This window comes from Neophocaena asiaeorientalis, unplaced genomic scaffold (assembly GCF_003031525.2).
Source record: "Neophocaena asiaeorientalis asiaeorientalis breed wild unplaced genomic scaffold, Neophocaena_asiaeorientalis_V1.1 scaffold45, whole genome shotgun sequence".
In the NCBI taxonomy this organism is placed as follows: Eukaryota; Metazoa; Chordata; class Mammalia; order Artiodactyla; family Phocoenidae; genus Neophocaena; species Neophocaena asiaeorientalis.
This window is the reverse complement of record NW_020174642.1, coordinates 205,691-223,363: the sequence shown is the minus strand read 5'-3', so window position 1 is coordinate 223,363 and position 17,673 is coordinate 205,691. Positions and strand designations below refer to the sequence as shown.

The window sequence follows — 17,673 nt, the reverse complement described above, 5'->3', positions numbered from 1 at the left end:
GGGTGAAAGAATGAATTCAAAGATTTGTTTTTCTTAACTCTTAGTCACTTTATCTAGCACTTTGTTAATCAGCTGCTTGGGTGTTGTATTATTTATTTCTCCTTCCACTCCGGCACTGGTAGTTTAATTGCTTTGTAGAAGAGAAATTGGGGATACACAGAACAGAGACGGGAGGGACGAAGGCTCACCTTTGCTTTAGCCTCAAGTTCACATGGGTCTTTGTCAGAAAGAGGACTTAATATCTCTGAGACCCACTCTCTCTCTAGCTTCTCCAAAAACAGTGCTGTGCCCTTAAGGTACCTGCAGATCCTCGAGAAATGTTACATTCAGTTTTCTAGAAAGCAATATAACTTGGACCAGTGTTTTTCCCTCCTTGATATATCATGGTGATTTCTACAAAGACAGTGAAACTCTGGAGGCCTCCCCCATCCTTACTAAAGATTTATTCCAGCTAAATGACTCTAGGACAGCCCCGGGAGAGTCCCAGAGCACTGTGGCATGGGCCATGGTCGGAACTGAGGGCACTAATTAATCCCAACATCAGTGTTGCACTCGACAGCAGCAAGAATCTGTGCTCCCTGTCTCCCAGGTGCACAGGGTAGAGAAATTATTTCAGAGGGAGTTGAATCCCCTTTCCCCCGTAACTTACAACCCACCCATATGACGCCCCCAGCTGCTCCCCGTCCTTGCCCTTCCATCGATAGCTGATATCCTCCACGTCCAGACACCTGTGCAAGGTAAAGACCCCAAGACAGACTGGTGAAATCCGGACTTTAAGCCCCAAACGACATCCAGGTCCTGAATGCATATCATGTAGTCTTTCCTTTCCTCTTCTTGTATTTGCTTTCTGGATTTGCATCGCACGTAAAGCATGTGGGCGTTTTATTTTTATATTTTTGTGTGTGTGCGCAGTGTCCGCCCCAAGCAAGTCTCTTGGGAGGAGGAGGCGGCGACTGGCCCGAAACAGGTTTACCATTGATTCTGATGCCATCTCCGCCAGCAGCCCGGAGAAAGAGTCCCAGCAGCACCCCGGGGGCGGGGACACTGACCGCTGGGTAGAGGAACAGTTTGACCTTACTCAGTACGAGGAGCACGATGACGTCAAGGAGACAGACATCCTCAGTGACGATGATGAGTTCTGTGAGTCCGTGAAGGGCGCCGCGGCGGACCGAGACCTGCAGGAGCGGCTTCAGGCCGCCTCCATCAGTCAGCGGGAGAGATGCCAGAAGGCCCTGGATAGTCACGCATCCCGCATGACGCAGCTCAAGAAGCAAGCCGCCCTTTCGGGCGTCAACGGAGGCCCGGAGAGCACGAGCGACGAGGTCATTTGGGTTAGGCGTGAAGACTTTGCCCCCTCCAGGAAGCTGAACACTGAGATCTGACTGCCACGTGCCCCGGTAGAGACAGTCCTTGTAGATACGTCTCCCGCCCCGCCCCTACTCCACGCCCCTCCCGGATTCGCGAGGGGGAGAATGTTCCCTTTAAGTCGCACTCTTGCACACACGGTTTTGGCAGCTGACTTTGTTCTGAAGCCATGTAGCCACCCAACTTTATCGTTTCTAACAACATCGGAAAGAATTGTTCAAGAATCCCAAATCAGCTTGAGTCCTATCTCTCTATATTACCAAGGGCTTTTATTTATTCTCAATCAGGGCCTAAAGAATTAAAAACAAAAAAAACAAAAAATTCTATAGCACTGGAAAGCAAATTACCCCAGGAGTTGAAGTATGTACTACAGATTAGTTTAAAGGGTAGCACACGAAAAAATAAAAGATTCTATCTGAAATCAATCCAGGAGCCATCTCCTAGTTGGGGAAACAAAGCAACTGTACAGCTTGCAGTGTTCTTACTCCTTTCCCTCTTAAGTGTCTGAGAATATCTGTGTATTTTAAGAATGTGTGAGGAGAAGGTGGAGATTTATGTTTCCATGAGCCTTTTTCTTTTTTTTTTTTTTTCCTCTTCTGTTTAGGTCTATGGCTGGTCTTACTCGATGTCGGTGTTCGGAAGTTCTAGTTTTGCATAGAATTATAAAGATGCCAAACTCCTTGAAAGAGATCCAAATTTATCACTTGAAAAAAAACCACTATTTTTTGTATTTTACCTGAGATGCAGGGGGCACAAACAGATGAGACTTACACAGTGTTAGTGTAACTCTGAGTTTAAAAAAATGAGGATTTTACCTTTTACAGAGAGAGTGAGACGTGGTGATTTTATATTTATATATGAAAGGCCAACAAGATGCTTAGGAGAAACTTTTCCCAAGAAGCAGCTTTGTTTTTGTTTTCTTTTTTTTTTAATTTAAATGTTTGAATCTCTATTTGATATGGGAGCTTGGTTGGATTAAACATGACACCGGGATGGGCAATGTGTGTGTCTGTTGCACATGGCGGGGGAGGGGAGACTCCTCCTCGTGGAGTTGCCATGGTGATCATTGGTTTTCCCATCACAGTTGCATCTTCATCCATAGATTACCTACTCCTTCCCTGACAGTCCATAACCAAACCGTTTAACAAAACCACCTCTTCAAAAACATGTCTTGGGTTTAACACCTTCTTCATGCCAACAAAACAGGGTAAACATGCTAAAAAAACGAATGTTCTAAACAGATTTCCAAATAGGAAGAACAAAAACAAGTTAAAGCACTTTCAGTATTTTCTTTTTTTAAAAAAAAGGTTTATAGCTTTTTTTTTTTTTTTTTCCCATTTCACAATGTCCACTTCCTAAGAAAGGTTTAAATAATAAGAAAACTTTCTTTTTGGGGAAAATATCTATTTGATGTTTGACACATCAGTAGGTACTTTAAAGACCTGAATTTTATAGTAGCTTTAGGAATTATATTTTATAAAAATCAGTTATGACTTTATATTTCCAGACAATAGAGAGTTCAGACCATCCTGCTCTTGTGCCCCTGCTTGCTTTACCTGCTTTCCCACCCTGTATCCCTCCCCTTTCGGGTTTCCAGGGCTTTGAGCTTGATCTTTTGAGAGTTTTATTCTATTAAATTTTTGCTATATCTTCTGATTTTCTTAAAGAGCTTTAGGATGATTTCTATACCCTTCGTATCACTGCATTGTTCCATTTCATCTCCAGTTCGATTGTGTCTGGGTGGAAAACTGAAGCAGAGGCTTCTAATAGTCCCATTTACCAGTCCCAGTGCAACGGGTTTGTCTGAAAATGCTGGAAAGTCTGGTGCTTGGAGAGGGTGCCATTGTCTCTTGTACATAAGGTCATGATGTGTCTATGTCAAAAGTTCTTATATATTTCTTTTATAAGCTGAAAGAAGGTCTATTTTTATGTTTTTAGGTCTATGAATGGAACGTTGTAAATGCCTGTCAAACAATAAAAAATATTGAAAAGTGTCTGGACGGTCCTGTGCCTTTTTGGGTGGGAGGATGGATATGAACTGTAGAATATGTGGGAGAAGATACCTAAGGATGCCTTTTTTTTGGATACATAAATATCGTGACCATCAAGGGAAAGCGGAATTGGTGGAGCTTGAAGTTTTTTTAATCTTTTTAATTGAGGTATAATTGATATATAACATTGATAGTTTCAGATACTAAACATAATGTATATACTGCAAAACGACCACCACAAAAAGCCTAGTTAACATCCATCATCATCCATAGTTATAAAAAATATTTTTCTGTGATGAAAACCTTCAAGACCCACTCTCCTATGCTACTTTCGAACATGCAATACAGTGTTATGAGCTGTAGCCCCCATGCTGTCTATTCCATCCCCATGGCTTATTGCGTAACAGGAAGTTTGTACCTTTTGATGTCCTTCACCTTTTTTGCCCATCCCCCCACCCCACCTCAGGCAACCACCTCTGTTCTCTATATCCATGAGCTTGGTTTATTTGTGTTTTTTTGTTTGTTTTTTAGATTCCACATATAAATGAGATGATAATGGTGTTTATCGTTTGCTGTCGGTAGAGCTTGAAGCTGTTTTTGCTTTAAATTTTATTGGAGCATAGTTGATTTACAGTGTTGTGTTAGTTTCAGGTGTACAGCAAAGTGATTCAGTTATACGTATACGTATATTCATTCTTTTTCAGATTCTTTTCCCATCTAGGTTATTACAGACTACTGAGTAGAGTCCCCTGTGCCATACAGCAGGTCCTGGTTGGTTATCTATTTTATATATAGTAGCATGTGTATGTTAATCCCAAGCTCCTAATTTATTCCTCCCCCCACGCTTCCCCTTTGGTAACCATAAGTTTGTTTTCAGAATCTGTGTCTGTCTTTGTTTTGTAAGTAAGTTCATTTATATCATTTTTTAAAAGTTAGATTCCACATGTGAGTGATGTGTTTGTCAGTAGAGCTTGAAGTTTTAACAACAACGCCAAAAAGACATTACAGTTCCTCGATATCTTGGTCTACTGATAGTGGAGAATACGAAATAGCACAGATACGGATCTGTACCCACGCTGAGCACTCTTTTCCGGCATCCTGCGCCCTCCTGGTGCGAGCAGGGAGAGGGGTGCCTGGGGAAGAATTGGGGTGAAGTGCAGAGCTTAGACTGACCTGGGCGGGTGAGCTCTTGAACACAAGATCTGCCTCTACATTTTGTCCCTGGGGGTCTTGCTGCCTGAGTCTTCCACAGGCTCACAGAAAAAGTAAATGCGGTTTTGGGCTGCCTCACCTTTCCCTTTCAGAGCCCCAGATCTTACTCCTCCCCAATCCCTTAAGAACCTTCCCCGTCAAAGTTGACCTCACCCACCCCTCCCCTCCAGGTGAATAGGTTTTCTCTGCCTGCCTTCCCTAAAATAAAAGAGTTCCTCTCACAGCCACAGGTGAGCGGTTCCTGGATGAACAGCATCAGCGTCAGATCCTAGGAGCTTGTTAGGAGTGCACCCAGACCTACTAAAGCGGAACCTGCATTTTGACAGGATACCCAGGTGATACATATGCATGTTCAAGTTTGAGAAGTGTTGGTTTGGCAGTCTCTAAACGTTTTGATGTTGAGCAGTGATCTGGAGCACATACCTTTTTAAGTATATTCAGGCTCTGCTGTACCAATATATACATTTTAAGATACAAAAAGATTTCTTCCTGTACCCGTTGTATTTCTTTGGGGAGATAACTGAAGGACACCTGATGCAACTATTCCAACACTTTGCACTCGGTATAAGTGAGAATTAGGCAGTTTGGGCTGCCTTCCAGTTTCTGAATCTGTCAGTGTGGGAAAATTGAGGACTTGAAGTCAAGTATACAGAAATAACCATTCCTTTTTACCTGAACTTAATTACTTTTTTGGGCTCGCATCCCACCAGGCTGGCAGAACATGCCCTCGTTTCACCTTTCTCTCCCTGGTTGTCAAGATTTGGAGGTAATAAGGGTGGAGTCCTCCCTCCAGTCTTGGGGTCCATTCATCCACCGAGGTAGCTCTAGCCACGACCATTGTCCTGGTCAATGTCCACAGGCTCTGTCAAGTTGGCTGGTGTGCTCTCCAGTGTTTCCTTTTGGCCAGCTCAGGTTTCCCACCTTTGCAACCAGGTCCGTTGCATGCTGTGTCCCCCGCTGGTATGTTACCAGGATGCCTTTCCTAATCTTGCCGCTTCCACCCCTCAGGCCTCCCTCTCCTGCCTGCATCCCCAGGCAGTGGGTATGCCTTTCTGTGTGTGGGTGGGTTGGATGAGAGTGTGGGGTGCAGTGTAGACTAGCCCTTACTTTTTCCTCAGACTTTTTGTTGATATCCAATTTTTACCTGAGTCTTACAGGCAATTTCTGTTTTTCATCTTGCTACAAGCCTATCCTGGAGTAGGGAATCCCTGTGACAGTCCTTTCTTAGAGGTAAGTATTGGGCAGGTAGGGTAGAGGGAGAAATGAAAATACAGGGAGAAAAATACTCAAAGTATTCGGCCACTTATTTTTAAAGCATATGAGATCAGAATTACAGTGTCACATTCTCCACAGCCTTCTCTAAAAGATGCCAATGTTTGAAGGAAGAACAAAGAATATTCAAAACACAAATCATCAATGTGTAGAGTTCTATAAACCCCACGTGAGTATGGATGCTGTTGGTAAGTTACCAGCTTCGATTGACTGAAGCAGAGGTAGAAACCCTCCCAAAACAAAACCCTGGATCACTTTGTTTATACTGTCCTCCCTGTTAAAACCCTCTGCCGCTAATATCAATAGAATGCCTTATATACTAAATCTCACTCATCTGTAATGGTTTATTCTGGTCTGTTCCACCGTTTCTACAGTATGAAGCAACTTTTAGCCTATAAATTACCCCGTTGAAGTAAGGCAGTGTCACCATCAACCACGGCCACTACCTCCGTCACGTGCTCAGTGTAAAGTGATGGATAGACAAGTCCTCACATCACTGCTTTCAACAGCGGACTCTTAACTGTGGGCTGGTGCTTTCTAACTGGTGGGCTCTAGGTCCTCTGCTGTTGTCCAGTGATTTCAGATTATAATCCGCATATTCACATAGCATTATCTGTATAGTCAATTACTCTCAGATAGGGGAGGCATGACACTTTTTTTTTTAAACCTAAATGCAGGATCCTTAATATTTAAAAAATCAGGAACCACTATAGAACATAACCCCTATTTTCCTTATTGTTTCAATATGCTCCACACCCAGACCAAACAAAGTTGGGTTTTTTAGCCAGTGGGACCCTAACTGAGTTGCTGTCATCTTTCTGAGCCCCGGCTCTATCCTCTTTGGCTTCAGGGCTTAATCTCTTTTTCTGAGAGCCATTTGGGATTCCTGGGCTGTTCCCAAGAGCTACTTCCTTTCTGATTTTGGTGTCTTCCTCTTAGAATGTCCTGTATTCTGTTGTGCTCTGCTCTGTGCTGGTGTTTTCTGCCTGGTATCATTACCTTGAGCTTTAGACAATAATGGTTGGTTAATTATTACACCTTCGCTTTCAATCAAGATGTTAACATTTTGGCTTGTGTCCTCCTGACTGGTTTCTTGAATACATGCATGTGTGCAAACACACACACACAATGGGTTCATACTATTTTATTCATACTATTTTATTAACCTGATTTTTAGCTTTTATGATACAAATTGTGGACATTTTCCTATGACATTATACATAGGCCTATATCACTCTAAGTCATAACTCCATAGAAATCCATGTTAATGAATGGACTGATTTACCATAATTTATATATCCAATTCCCTGCTGATGGACAGTAAGAATTCTAGTTTTTATCATTATAAAAAAATACCATGGGGCTTCCCTGGTAGCGCAGTGGTTGAGAGTCCGCCTGCCGATGCAGGGTACACGGGTTTGTGCCCCGGTCCGGGAGGATCCCACGTGCCGCGGAGTGGCTGGGCCTGTGAGCCATGGCCGCTGAGCCTGCGCGTCCGGAGCCTGTGCTCCGCAACGGGAGAGGCCACAACAGTGAGAGGCCCGCTTACCGCGAAAAAAAACAAACAAAATACCATGAACATCCATGTTGCATACTCTTTGTGCAGGGGTCCAATTATGTCCTTAGAGTACAGTCATAGAAACAGCTTTGGGTGCATTTACATGCGTTTTAAAGATTTTGATGTACATTTCTAAACTGTAGGCTGCCGTACTCCTGTTTGGCTTCTGGTGAGTGGTCAAGATCCTATTTCCTATCTAGTGTCTTTACTTCGTCACAGAAATGCCTGTGGCTTTGCTGAGGGAAACTAGCTTTTTCACCTGAGCTTGTATTCAGATTCTTGGGCTGGATACGCTTGGTGAGCTGGGCCTCCTCTCTGTTCCATCCTCCTTCCTCCAGTCCATATTCAGTTTTACTGGAATGTTCAGCCGTTGGTCTATAGGGTATTTATGGTGATTCGAGTTGAATATCAAAGCATTCTCCCTTTCAGAACTCCCGGGATTTTAAATATCCTTCACCCCATTCACGCTGCTTCTTGTTTTGCCTCCAGATTTAAATGAAAGTTGAGCTTTTATAGTAGAGATAAAATCAATTTTATATCACAGACATGCTTGGGCAATCCATTCTTCCCAGCATATACTAATAAAGGAAATGACATTTTCTTTTTGTTTGTTTGTTTGGTTTTGTGTTTTTTTTTGCGGTACGCAGGCCTCTCACTGTTGTGACCTCTCCCATTGCGGAGCACAGGCTCTGGACGCGCAGGCCCAGCGGCCATGGTTCACGGGCCCAGCCGCTCTGCGGCATGTGGGATCTTCCTGGACCGGGGCACGAACCCGTGTCCCCTGCATCGGCAGGCGGACTCTCAACCACTGTGCCACCAGGGAAGCCCGGAAATGACATTTTCAAAGAAATAAGTATTTATAGACCTTTTTTTTTTTTTTTTTAGATTTAAATAAGACTTAATTGTTGAAACAGAGATGCCACAGGATCAAGCTCTGGCTCAAGTGGACCACAATTTAACAACTCATTAATAAAATCTAGCAGATGGGAAAATGGTTACAACACCAAGAATAGGATTACTTAGTGTGGGGAATGAATGGAAAATCAAGGTAGGCACGGGTGATTGGATGAAATTTTCGTTCACTTGCAATAAATCACGATGTCTTATTAACAGCCATTATGGGAAAAGAAAGCTTTTTGTAGAACAGGGAAAGGGACAATGGTAGATTTTCGATAAGCCATTCAAGTCTCGGGGAGTTTCTCACCACGAGAGAGAGAAAGATGAATAGATGCAACAAAGCAGTGATTTCCTTGAACCAAAATGTGACTTTCCAGGGGGTTCAAGGGAGCCAATAGTTTAAGGAGAATACACACCCAAATATTCTCTCCTAAAATTCATCCACCTAGGAATGTGCCTGTGATGGACGTGTAACTTCCCTCCCTCCTCTTTCACAGTCTTATTTCTACCACTTTATAAAAGAAAGAGACTTCTCATCTTTCCCACATCACACGTAGGGGGAGAAAACCTCTGGGACATCAAACAAATAGACACAGAAAAATAACATGTTGAGAAAGTCAATGACTACTAACCAGGATGCTAGTCCCTTTATAAATCAGGTTGTTTCAAATTTGCTTTCAGTCACTTTGAACGAGGACTTAAGTTGTCAGGTGAGAAATCAGTAAAAATAATTGTCGATGATATCTCTTATTTTTGTTATATAATTCAAGAGGTCAAGGAAACGAGTGGAACCACCATAATATAACTCCTTTCACTCCCCAGCAAGGTTTCTCTGTGCTTGTATCTATAAAAATGAAAAGTAGAAACACAATTGATGCCAAATTCTATCTGTATCTAGCTAAAAGTGAGAGCCATTCATGGATACATGAACTAATTGGAGAAAAAACCCGAACATTTCTGTGCCATGAAGATATCATCTTCAGTGAAATTTTACCTTTTACATTTAATAATTTTTAATTTATATTTTCATATTGATCAATTATGTACCAATAATAATTATAATCATAACTCAATCCAAAAGTGATTTTTTAATAGTTGGAGGTTTATGGTCATAGAAAATACCAAAACTTTTAACAAATAAACTTATGTAGATATCGTAAAGTAGTGTGTTAGGGTAATAGGGGATTCAAAAACTGAATTCAAAGGAAAAAGAAATGATGTGAAATTTTTCAGTTTTTAAATATATATTTTAAATGGATGATGGGCATAAATTGTCACAGTATTTAGATTATGTTACATACATTAAAAGTGATATAATAGTTTTGTTTTAAAACATCAAATTTTATAGTACATGAGTGAATCAGTTGCTATGTAACAAACCACCCTAAAGTTTAGTGACTTCATACAACAAATATTTCTGATGTTCATGATTCTGTGGGTCAGTGGGCAGTTCTGGTCTTGACTGGATTGGTCGAACTTTGAGGTCAGCTGGTGGCTCAGCTCAGCTGGGACTGGATGGTCTCACATCCTATGGCCTCATTCATGTCTGTCAGTTGGAAGCTTGCTGGGTCTAGGGATCCTCAGATGAGATAGCTTCTTTCTGTTCTATGTGGCCTCTCTTCCACCAGTGGCTAGCATAGGCTTCTTTACATAGTATCTTATTCAGCTAGGGCTGCTGTAACAAACATCATAGACTGGGTGGCTTAAACAACAGACATTCATTTCTCACAGTTATGGAGTCTGGAAATACAACATCAAGTTCCCAGCAGATTGAATTCCTGATGACAGCCCGTGCCCTGGCTTGTAGACAGCTACCTTCTCTCTGTGTCCTCACATGGCCTTTCCTCCAAGCATGTGTGGAGAGAGATCTATCTCTCTTCTATTAAGGGCACAAATCCCCTCATAAGTGTCCCACCCTCATGAACTAATCTAAACTCTGTCTCCTCTCAAAGGGCCCACCTCCTAATACCATCACATTGGTTGTTAGGACTTTAACATACAAATTCTGGGGGGAACACAAACATTCAATCTGTAACACGTGGTGGCCTCAGGGTTCCAAAGAGCATGGGGACCAAGCCCCAATGCACATCCCATTTTCAAGCCTCTCCCTAGCTCAAATTTGCTTATGTCCCATTGGCTAAAGCAAGTCATGTCACCAAACCCAGAGGCAGGTTGGGAAAGAACTGCCCAAAGGCATGGATCCAGGGAGGTGTGACTCATTAGGGACCATTACTGCAACAATCTACCACAGCCAGAAATGACATCCTTTGAAATGATTTAAATTAATCATGGAAAACATTTAGATGTTAACGAGAGAGGGTACATAGTTTTAAAAAAGTATTTGGGGGAGCTTCTGAGAAAAAATTGAAAACTGTTGCCCTAGAAATTGGGAGTATTTTAGAGGGCAGTCCACGCTTTCTCACTTTCCACTCTCCATTGGGCATCAGGGAAGCTGAATGGATGGAAAGTGATGGGCTTTGGCACGGGATGCCTGTGTGCTGAACCCTGACATTTTGTCTACCAGCTGTGTGATCCTGGGCAAGGCACCAAACCCTTCTGAGTCTGTTTCCTCTCCTCAGATGTGGGTTAACAATACCTACTTTATCATGTGACTCAATTAATGGTCACTTTCTACTTCCTCCCACCCCATACCCAGGACCTCAGTCAACCTCATGGACATCTCAATTTATCAATGAGATTATAACCTGGTACCAAGTTTGCTTTGGAACCTTCAAGTGAAAGACGGTCTTTGTTGGGAAACATCTGGAAAATATTCTTTTTTTTTTTTTTTTTTTGCGGTACGCGGGCCTCTCACTGCTATGGCCTCTCCTGCTGTGGAGCACAGGTTCTGGACACGCAGGCTCAGCGGCTATGGCTCACAGGCCCAGCCGCTCTGCGGCATGTGGGATCCTCCCGGACTGGGGCACGAACCCGCGTCCCCTGAATCGGCAGGCGGACTCCCAACCACTGCGCCACCAGGGAAGCCCTGGAAAATATTCTTATTAGGGATTTGTATTCACTTGTAAAGTTATTCATCACTCCATTAAATATGCAAAAGTAAATCTAGACTGAACAGTGATATAAATGATTAGAATAAGAAAGTTTTTATAGAGAACTTAAAAGAAATGGAAAAACTGCCTTGCAAGTGCATTTAACTTATGTACATGATTTTTAAAACAAACTTGGAAGCTTTGATCAAAATAGCAATTAGTGGATGTGTCCTATGTCACTTACCATAGTACTCAATAATTCGTAGTTGGGCTTCCCTGGTGACGCAGTGGTTGAGAGTCCGCCTGCCGATGCAGGGGACGCAGGTTCGTGCCCCGGTCCGGGAAGATCCCACATGCCGCGGAGCGGCTGGGCCCGTGAGCCATGGCCGCTGAGCCTGTGCGTCCGGAGCCTGTGCTCCGCAACGGGAGAGGCCACAACAGTGAGAAGCCCGCGTACTGCAAAAAAAAAAAATAATAATAATTCGTAGTTGGATGTCTGAGTCTGATGCACCCCGATTTTAACATCAGAAAAGAATAAAAACCCATTGCACAATCTGTCTTAGGTAGGATAGGAAAAATTTACTAAAATCTTTTTTTCTGCTTGATTTTTATGTTACTCAGATGACTCTAAATATGTAAAGAAATCTAAAACACAAATATGCATAGAATTCCACAAACTATTTTTCATTTTTTTTCCCTTCTTTTTCTTACTAAATCTTATCCAGGGCACGTGCAATTTCTCTCAGTTAAAATCACATCATTGATTCGATTTTTATAAGGAACACATTTGGGAATCCTACCATAGTTTCACTGATACTTCCTTTCCCCATCATTTTTTTTTTCAAAATCTTCAATCAGTTGATGGTTCTTGAAATTATTATGTTTTAGTTGATATATTTTTTAAAATTACAATTATTTTCTTCTGCTCATTTTTCTTAATAAACTGAAGAAGTTGGTTTGGTTTTTATTTATGGAGAGCTGTCTTCTGAAGACCTACACCCTCCAGCAATATCTCTAATCCTGGGAGTCGACCACATGGCTGCCACTACTGTGTGGTGGGGCTGAAGAGGGGGAGCCTCTGCCCTGGATCTTGTTTTCATAAGTAAATAAACAGTAATGACTTTCTTCAAGGAAATGTTCCTACTGTACCTTAGTGGACATTATGTGTAAGAAATCTTGACATTATAAAAATAAAATTCCCTTAGGGAGGTAGAAAGGAAGCTGGCGTGTCAGACTGGAAAAGGCCAGGTCCTTTGTTAGGCTTCAGAATGACAAACAGTTCTGCTTTATTAACTGAGAACTAGATAAGAGACACAGACTTACAGGGCGTTTCTGAGAGGGAGAGGGATGTTTTTAAAAGTGAATTTTAAAATTGAGGTAGGGCTTCCCTGGTGGCACAGTGGTTAAGAATCCACCTGACAATGCAGGGGACACGGGTTCGAGCCCTGGTCCGGGAAGATCCCACGTGCTGGGGAGCAGCTAAGCCTGTGTGCTACAACTGAGCCTGTACTCTAGAGCCCGAGAGCCACAACTACTAAAGCCCTCGAGCCTAGAGCCCGTGCTCTGCAACAAGAGAAGCCACTGCAATGAGAAACCCGCACAACCCAGCGAAGACCCAATACAGCCAAAAGTAAAGAAATAAATAATTTTTAAAAATTGGGGTAGAACAGATATACAAAGTGCACAACATAAATGAATACCTTTGATTTTTATTGTTTTTGGGTTTTTTTGTGGTACGCGGGCCTCTCACTGTTGTGGCCTCTCTCGTTGCGGAGCACAGGCTCCGGACGCGCAGGCTCAGCGGCCATGGCTCACGGGCCCAGCCGCTCCGCGGCATGTGGGATCTTCCCGGACCGGGACACGAACCCGTGTACCCTGCATCGGCTGGTGGACTCTCAACCACTGTGCCACCAGGGAAGCCCTACCTTTGATTTTTGTATGTTTACCCCATGTTACCACTACTCAGAGCAAGATATAGAACAATTCCTGCGTCCCGTAAAGTTCCCTGTATCTCTTCCAGTCAAAACCCACACCCTTCCTTGGGTCACCACTATTACGACTTCCGTCATTGCTGGGGACTAAATGTTTGTGTCCCCCTGCCCCCCAGCCCCAATCATATGTTGAAGTCCCAGTCCCCATTGGGATGGTATTAGGAGGTGGGGCCTCTGGAGATGATCAGATCGTGAGGGCAGAGCCCTCATGAATGGGATTAGTGCCCTTACAAATGACACGGAAGAGATTATTTCCACCACGTGAAGACATAGCAAGAATGAGGCATTCTGCAAACAGGGAAGGGGGTCTTCACCAGACACTGAATCTGCTGGCACCTCGATCTTGGGCTTAGCCTCCAGAACTGTGAGAAATAAGTTTCTATTGTTTAAGCCACCCAATCTCTGGTCTTTTGTTATAGAAACACTAACTACTGAGATCATCATAATTGATTAGTTCTGCTTGCTTTTGAACTTCACACAAATGGGAGCAGATAGCGTGCATTCTCTTATGGCTGGCTTCCTTCACTCAGCTGAAATTGGTAAGATTCGTCTGTGTGTCCTAGTAGTACATTCTGTACATTTGTTGCTAGATTTTATTGCATGAATAACTCCAAGTTTGTCTATCCATTGGTTGATGGGTCTTAGGCTGCCCAAGGGAAGGGATGACACCCATCAAGGCTACAAAGTGACTCATGGGACCAGACTCCACTGCTTGCCTCAGACAAGTAATTCATTTATTCAACAAATATGTATTGATTTTTTTGAAATTAAGTATAGTGGATTTAAAATATTGTGCTAGTTTCAGGAGTACAGCAAAGTGATTTTGTTTCACATATATATATATATATTTTTTCAGATTATTTTCCATTATAGTTATTACAAGATATTGAATATAATTCCCTGTGCTATATAGTAGGTCCTTGTTGTTTATCTGTTTTATCTATAGGAGTGTGTATCTGCTAATCCCAAACTCCTAATTTATCCCTCCCTCCTCCCTTTCCCCTTTGGCAACCATAGTTTTTTTCTAAGTCTGTGAATCTGTTTCTGTTTTGTAAAGATACATTTGTATTATTTTTTAGATTCCACGTGTAAGTGATATCATATAACATTTGTCTTTCTCTACCTGACTTACTTCACTTAGTATGATAATCTCTAGATCCATCCATGTTGCTGCAAATGGCAATATTTCATTCTTTTTTATGGCTGAGTAATATTCCATTATATATATATATATAAAATGGAATATTACTCAGCCATATATATATCTCACATATTCTTTATCCATTCCTCTGTTGATGGACATTTAGGTTGCTTCCATGTCTTGGCTATTGTAAATAGTGCTGCTATGAACGCTGGGGTGCATGTGTCTTTTTGAATTAGAGTTTTTGTCTTTTCCAGATATGTGCCCAGGAGTGGGGTTGCTGGATCACTTGTGAGCACCTGCTCTGTGTGTGAAGGCCCAGGTACTGTTTTGTGTGCTGGAGGAGTCAAGGAAGCACACAACCAAATCCTTAACCTCATGGAGCTGACACTGTAGTGGGAAGGGATGGGTACGGATGCTGAGCCGCATGTGTGCCCGGCCAATCCTAGCAACCAAATGGAGAACTTTGGAGAGGGTTTCAAGCTCCAGCAAAAGGCTGGCACTTTCAGGGATCAGTGCCGTGGGGACTTTGGAGAAAGGTGAGAGTGACCTCCCCAAGGTCAAGAGAGGTCATCCTAAAGCCACACAGGGAACTGATTTTGAAGAACCTTCTTCACCATCCTTTCTTAGATGGAGACTATACATTAGGAACCCAGTTCTAAAGGACCTGGAGTTTCCATCAATCCTGGCAGGTGCATAACGTGTGGAGAGTTTGACCTGTTTAAAGTACAGTCAACACCTGAAACTAACACAACATTGTAAATCAACTATACTCTAATAAAAAGTTTTTAAAAATTGATATAATGAACCATGGTACACAATTTGAAAAAAAAATAAATATATAAAGTGCAGTTAAGTTTAGCTCCCCAGAACAAGAACTAGAGGAAATTCCCCAGGATTGTTTCAGATGGAGTCACAGACGGGCTAAGGGAAAGATTAGGATCTATGAAAATGTCAAAACAGAACCTTGACACGGGTTTAAAATAGAAGTTTCATGATTTTTTTTTCCATTTCCCAATTTTTAAAATTGAAGTATAGTTAATTTACAATGTTGTGTTAGTTTCAGGTGTACAGCAAAGTGATCCAGTCATATATATATATATTTTTTTTCAGATTCTTTTCCATTATAGGTTATTTCAACATATTGAGTAGAGTTCTCTATGCTCTACAGTAGGCCCTTGTTGTTTACCTGTTTTATATATAGTAGTGTGTATATGTTAATCCCATAATCCTAATTTATCTCCCTGCCCATCACCTTTGGTTACCATAAATTTGTCTTCTATGTCTTTGAGTCTATTTCTGCTTTGTAAATAAGTTCATTTGTATCATTTTTTAAAATTCCACCTATAGGTGATACATGATTTTTAACTTGCCATATTTGTTATTTTTATTTCCTGTTTCTTCAATGAAATTTCAACTGAAATTTATAAAAATGCTGGTTTATTTTTTGGGGACAGCAATAAAGTGGGGAATCATTCCATCGATACTGACTCCGCATCCTCACTGCTAATATCTGGTAACTGAACTCGGGATGTGGCAGCTCTGAAGAGGAGGGACACGTGGAGAATCCCTGGCTCTTTCCGAAGGAGTAGCCGTGAGTGATGCACAGACAGTGAAGGGACCAGGCAAGTGGAAGTCCCCACCCCCATCCTCCCAGCTGCCTCCCACTGCTGCTCCGTGTCTCTGGGCTTCTTGTAGTCCTGGAAGAGGCCAGCCCTTCCTCCAGAGAGGAAGCACATGATAGCTCAATGAGCACGCCGGACATCTTCTGGTGGCAACAGGAGAAATGTAATCAGGAAATCTTACCCATCTGTGGTACTCAACCCCAGGCAGCTTTGAAAATATACTGGGAGACTTGGATTGACATATATACACTAATATGTATAAAATGGATAACTAATAAGAACCTGCTGTATAAAAAAATAAAGTAAAATTCAAAAAAAAATAGCAAAAAAAAAAGAAAATATACTAATGCCAGGACTCACCTCAGACCAGGAGAATCACAATCTCTGGGCTGGGATCAGTGTATCAGTGTATTTTTTTAAAATGCTAGGCTATGTAAAATCCCTACTTTTATTCATTTTATATGAGTAGTAGAGAGCCCCAGAGCTTTTTTTCAGTCTTTGGAAAAGCTTAATGAAATGATACATCAACCTTCAAAAAGGATCTGAGATGAACTCAAATATTACATTTCTTCACTTTGAACTGGACTCATAGTAACTCAGTGCAATCACCCTTGTACACTCATGCTGATCAGAATGATGGATATATTTCCCTATCTGTGATACTTATAAAATTAAATGCATGATTAGTAAGTGTGATTTGGCGGCCAAAAGGGAATCCTTTAAATTCTGAGGTGACCACAGTTAGAAAAAATACACTAGGAGGGCATTGGTGATAGAAAAGTCTGGAGCCATGCAGTTCATTCATTTAAACTCCATAGCAAGGTGGGATAGATTAGTAAATGAAGAAGCACAGAATCTGGCTTTTGGGATTCTGTTTCTGTGTTTACTATAAAAAAAAAAAAAAAGAAGGATGACCCACTTGTAGCCCCAGGGAGAACTTCCTAAAAGCCAAAGAACAGAGGAGACATGCAGAATTGGAAGACCCTCAAAGCCAGATCAAAAAATGTTGAACCCAGGTAGGTTACCTTTAGGCAAAGAGAATTGAAAAGTATCACTCACTGGACTCCTACTACCCCAAGATTAAATTTCACATCCAGTTGCAAAAATAAAAGAGTGAGCCCAACATTAACTATTATATACCTATTACGGACTAATTCTAGAGGTAATAATATCTAACCTCTTTCTTTCTCTCCTTTTTTTCTTTCTTTCTCTCTCCCTCTCTTTCTTCCTCCTCCCTTTCTTTCCTTCTTCCTTTCTTTCTTTCTTTCTTTCTTTCTTTCTTTCTTTCTTTCTTTCTTTCTTTCTTTCTTTCTTTCTTTCTTTCTTTCTTTCTTTCTTTCTTTCTTTCTTTCTTGCTTTCTTTCTTTCTTTCTTTCTTTCTTTCCTCTGTCTCTCTGTCCCTCCTTACCTCCCTCTCTCCCTCCCTCCCTTCCTTCCTTCCCTTCTTCCTTCCCCTCTCTTTCTCTCTGTCTCTCTCTTTCTTTTGCAAGAGCTTGGCTCATAAACATTTAATAAATGCTGGTAACAACAACAAAAAAAACATTTTTTCCATTTGTGTTGATAGCAGCTCAATTCCTTTGGTTCCAAGATACAGTACTTTTGGACCTCTTAAATTTTAGATATAATTGACA

The 17,673-nt window shown here is 41.8% G+C and overlaps 1 protein-coding gene across 3 annotated transcripts in view; it reads left to right on the top strand.

Annotated features, from left to right (window-relative positions):
* The window catches only part of TIAM1 (TIAM Rac1 associated GEF 1), a 206,116-nt gene extending 202,757 nt beyond the window's left edge, over positions 1–3,359 (top strand). For all 3 annotated transcript variants that reach the window (XM_024758201.1, XM_024758200.1, XM_024758203.1), the window contains one exon: positions 913–3,359. In XM_024758201.1, the coding sequence (XP_024613969.1) occupies positions 913–1,382 (470 nt within the window). In that variant the 3' untranslated portion in view covers positions 1,383–3,359. The remainder of the gene's footprint in view (positions 1–912) is intronic.
* Positions 3,360–17,673: the final 14,314 nt, after the last annotated feature.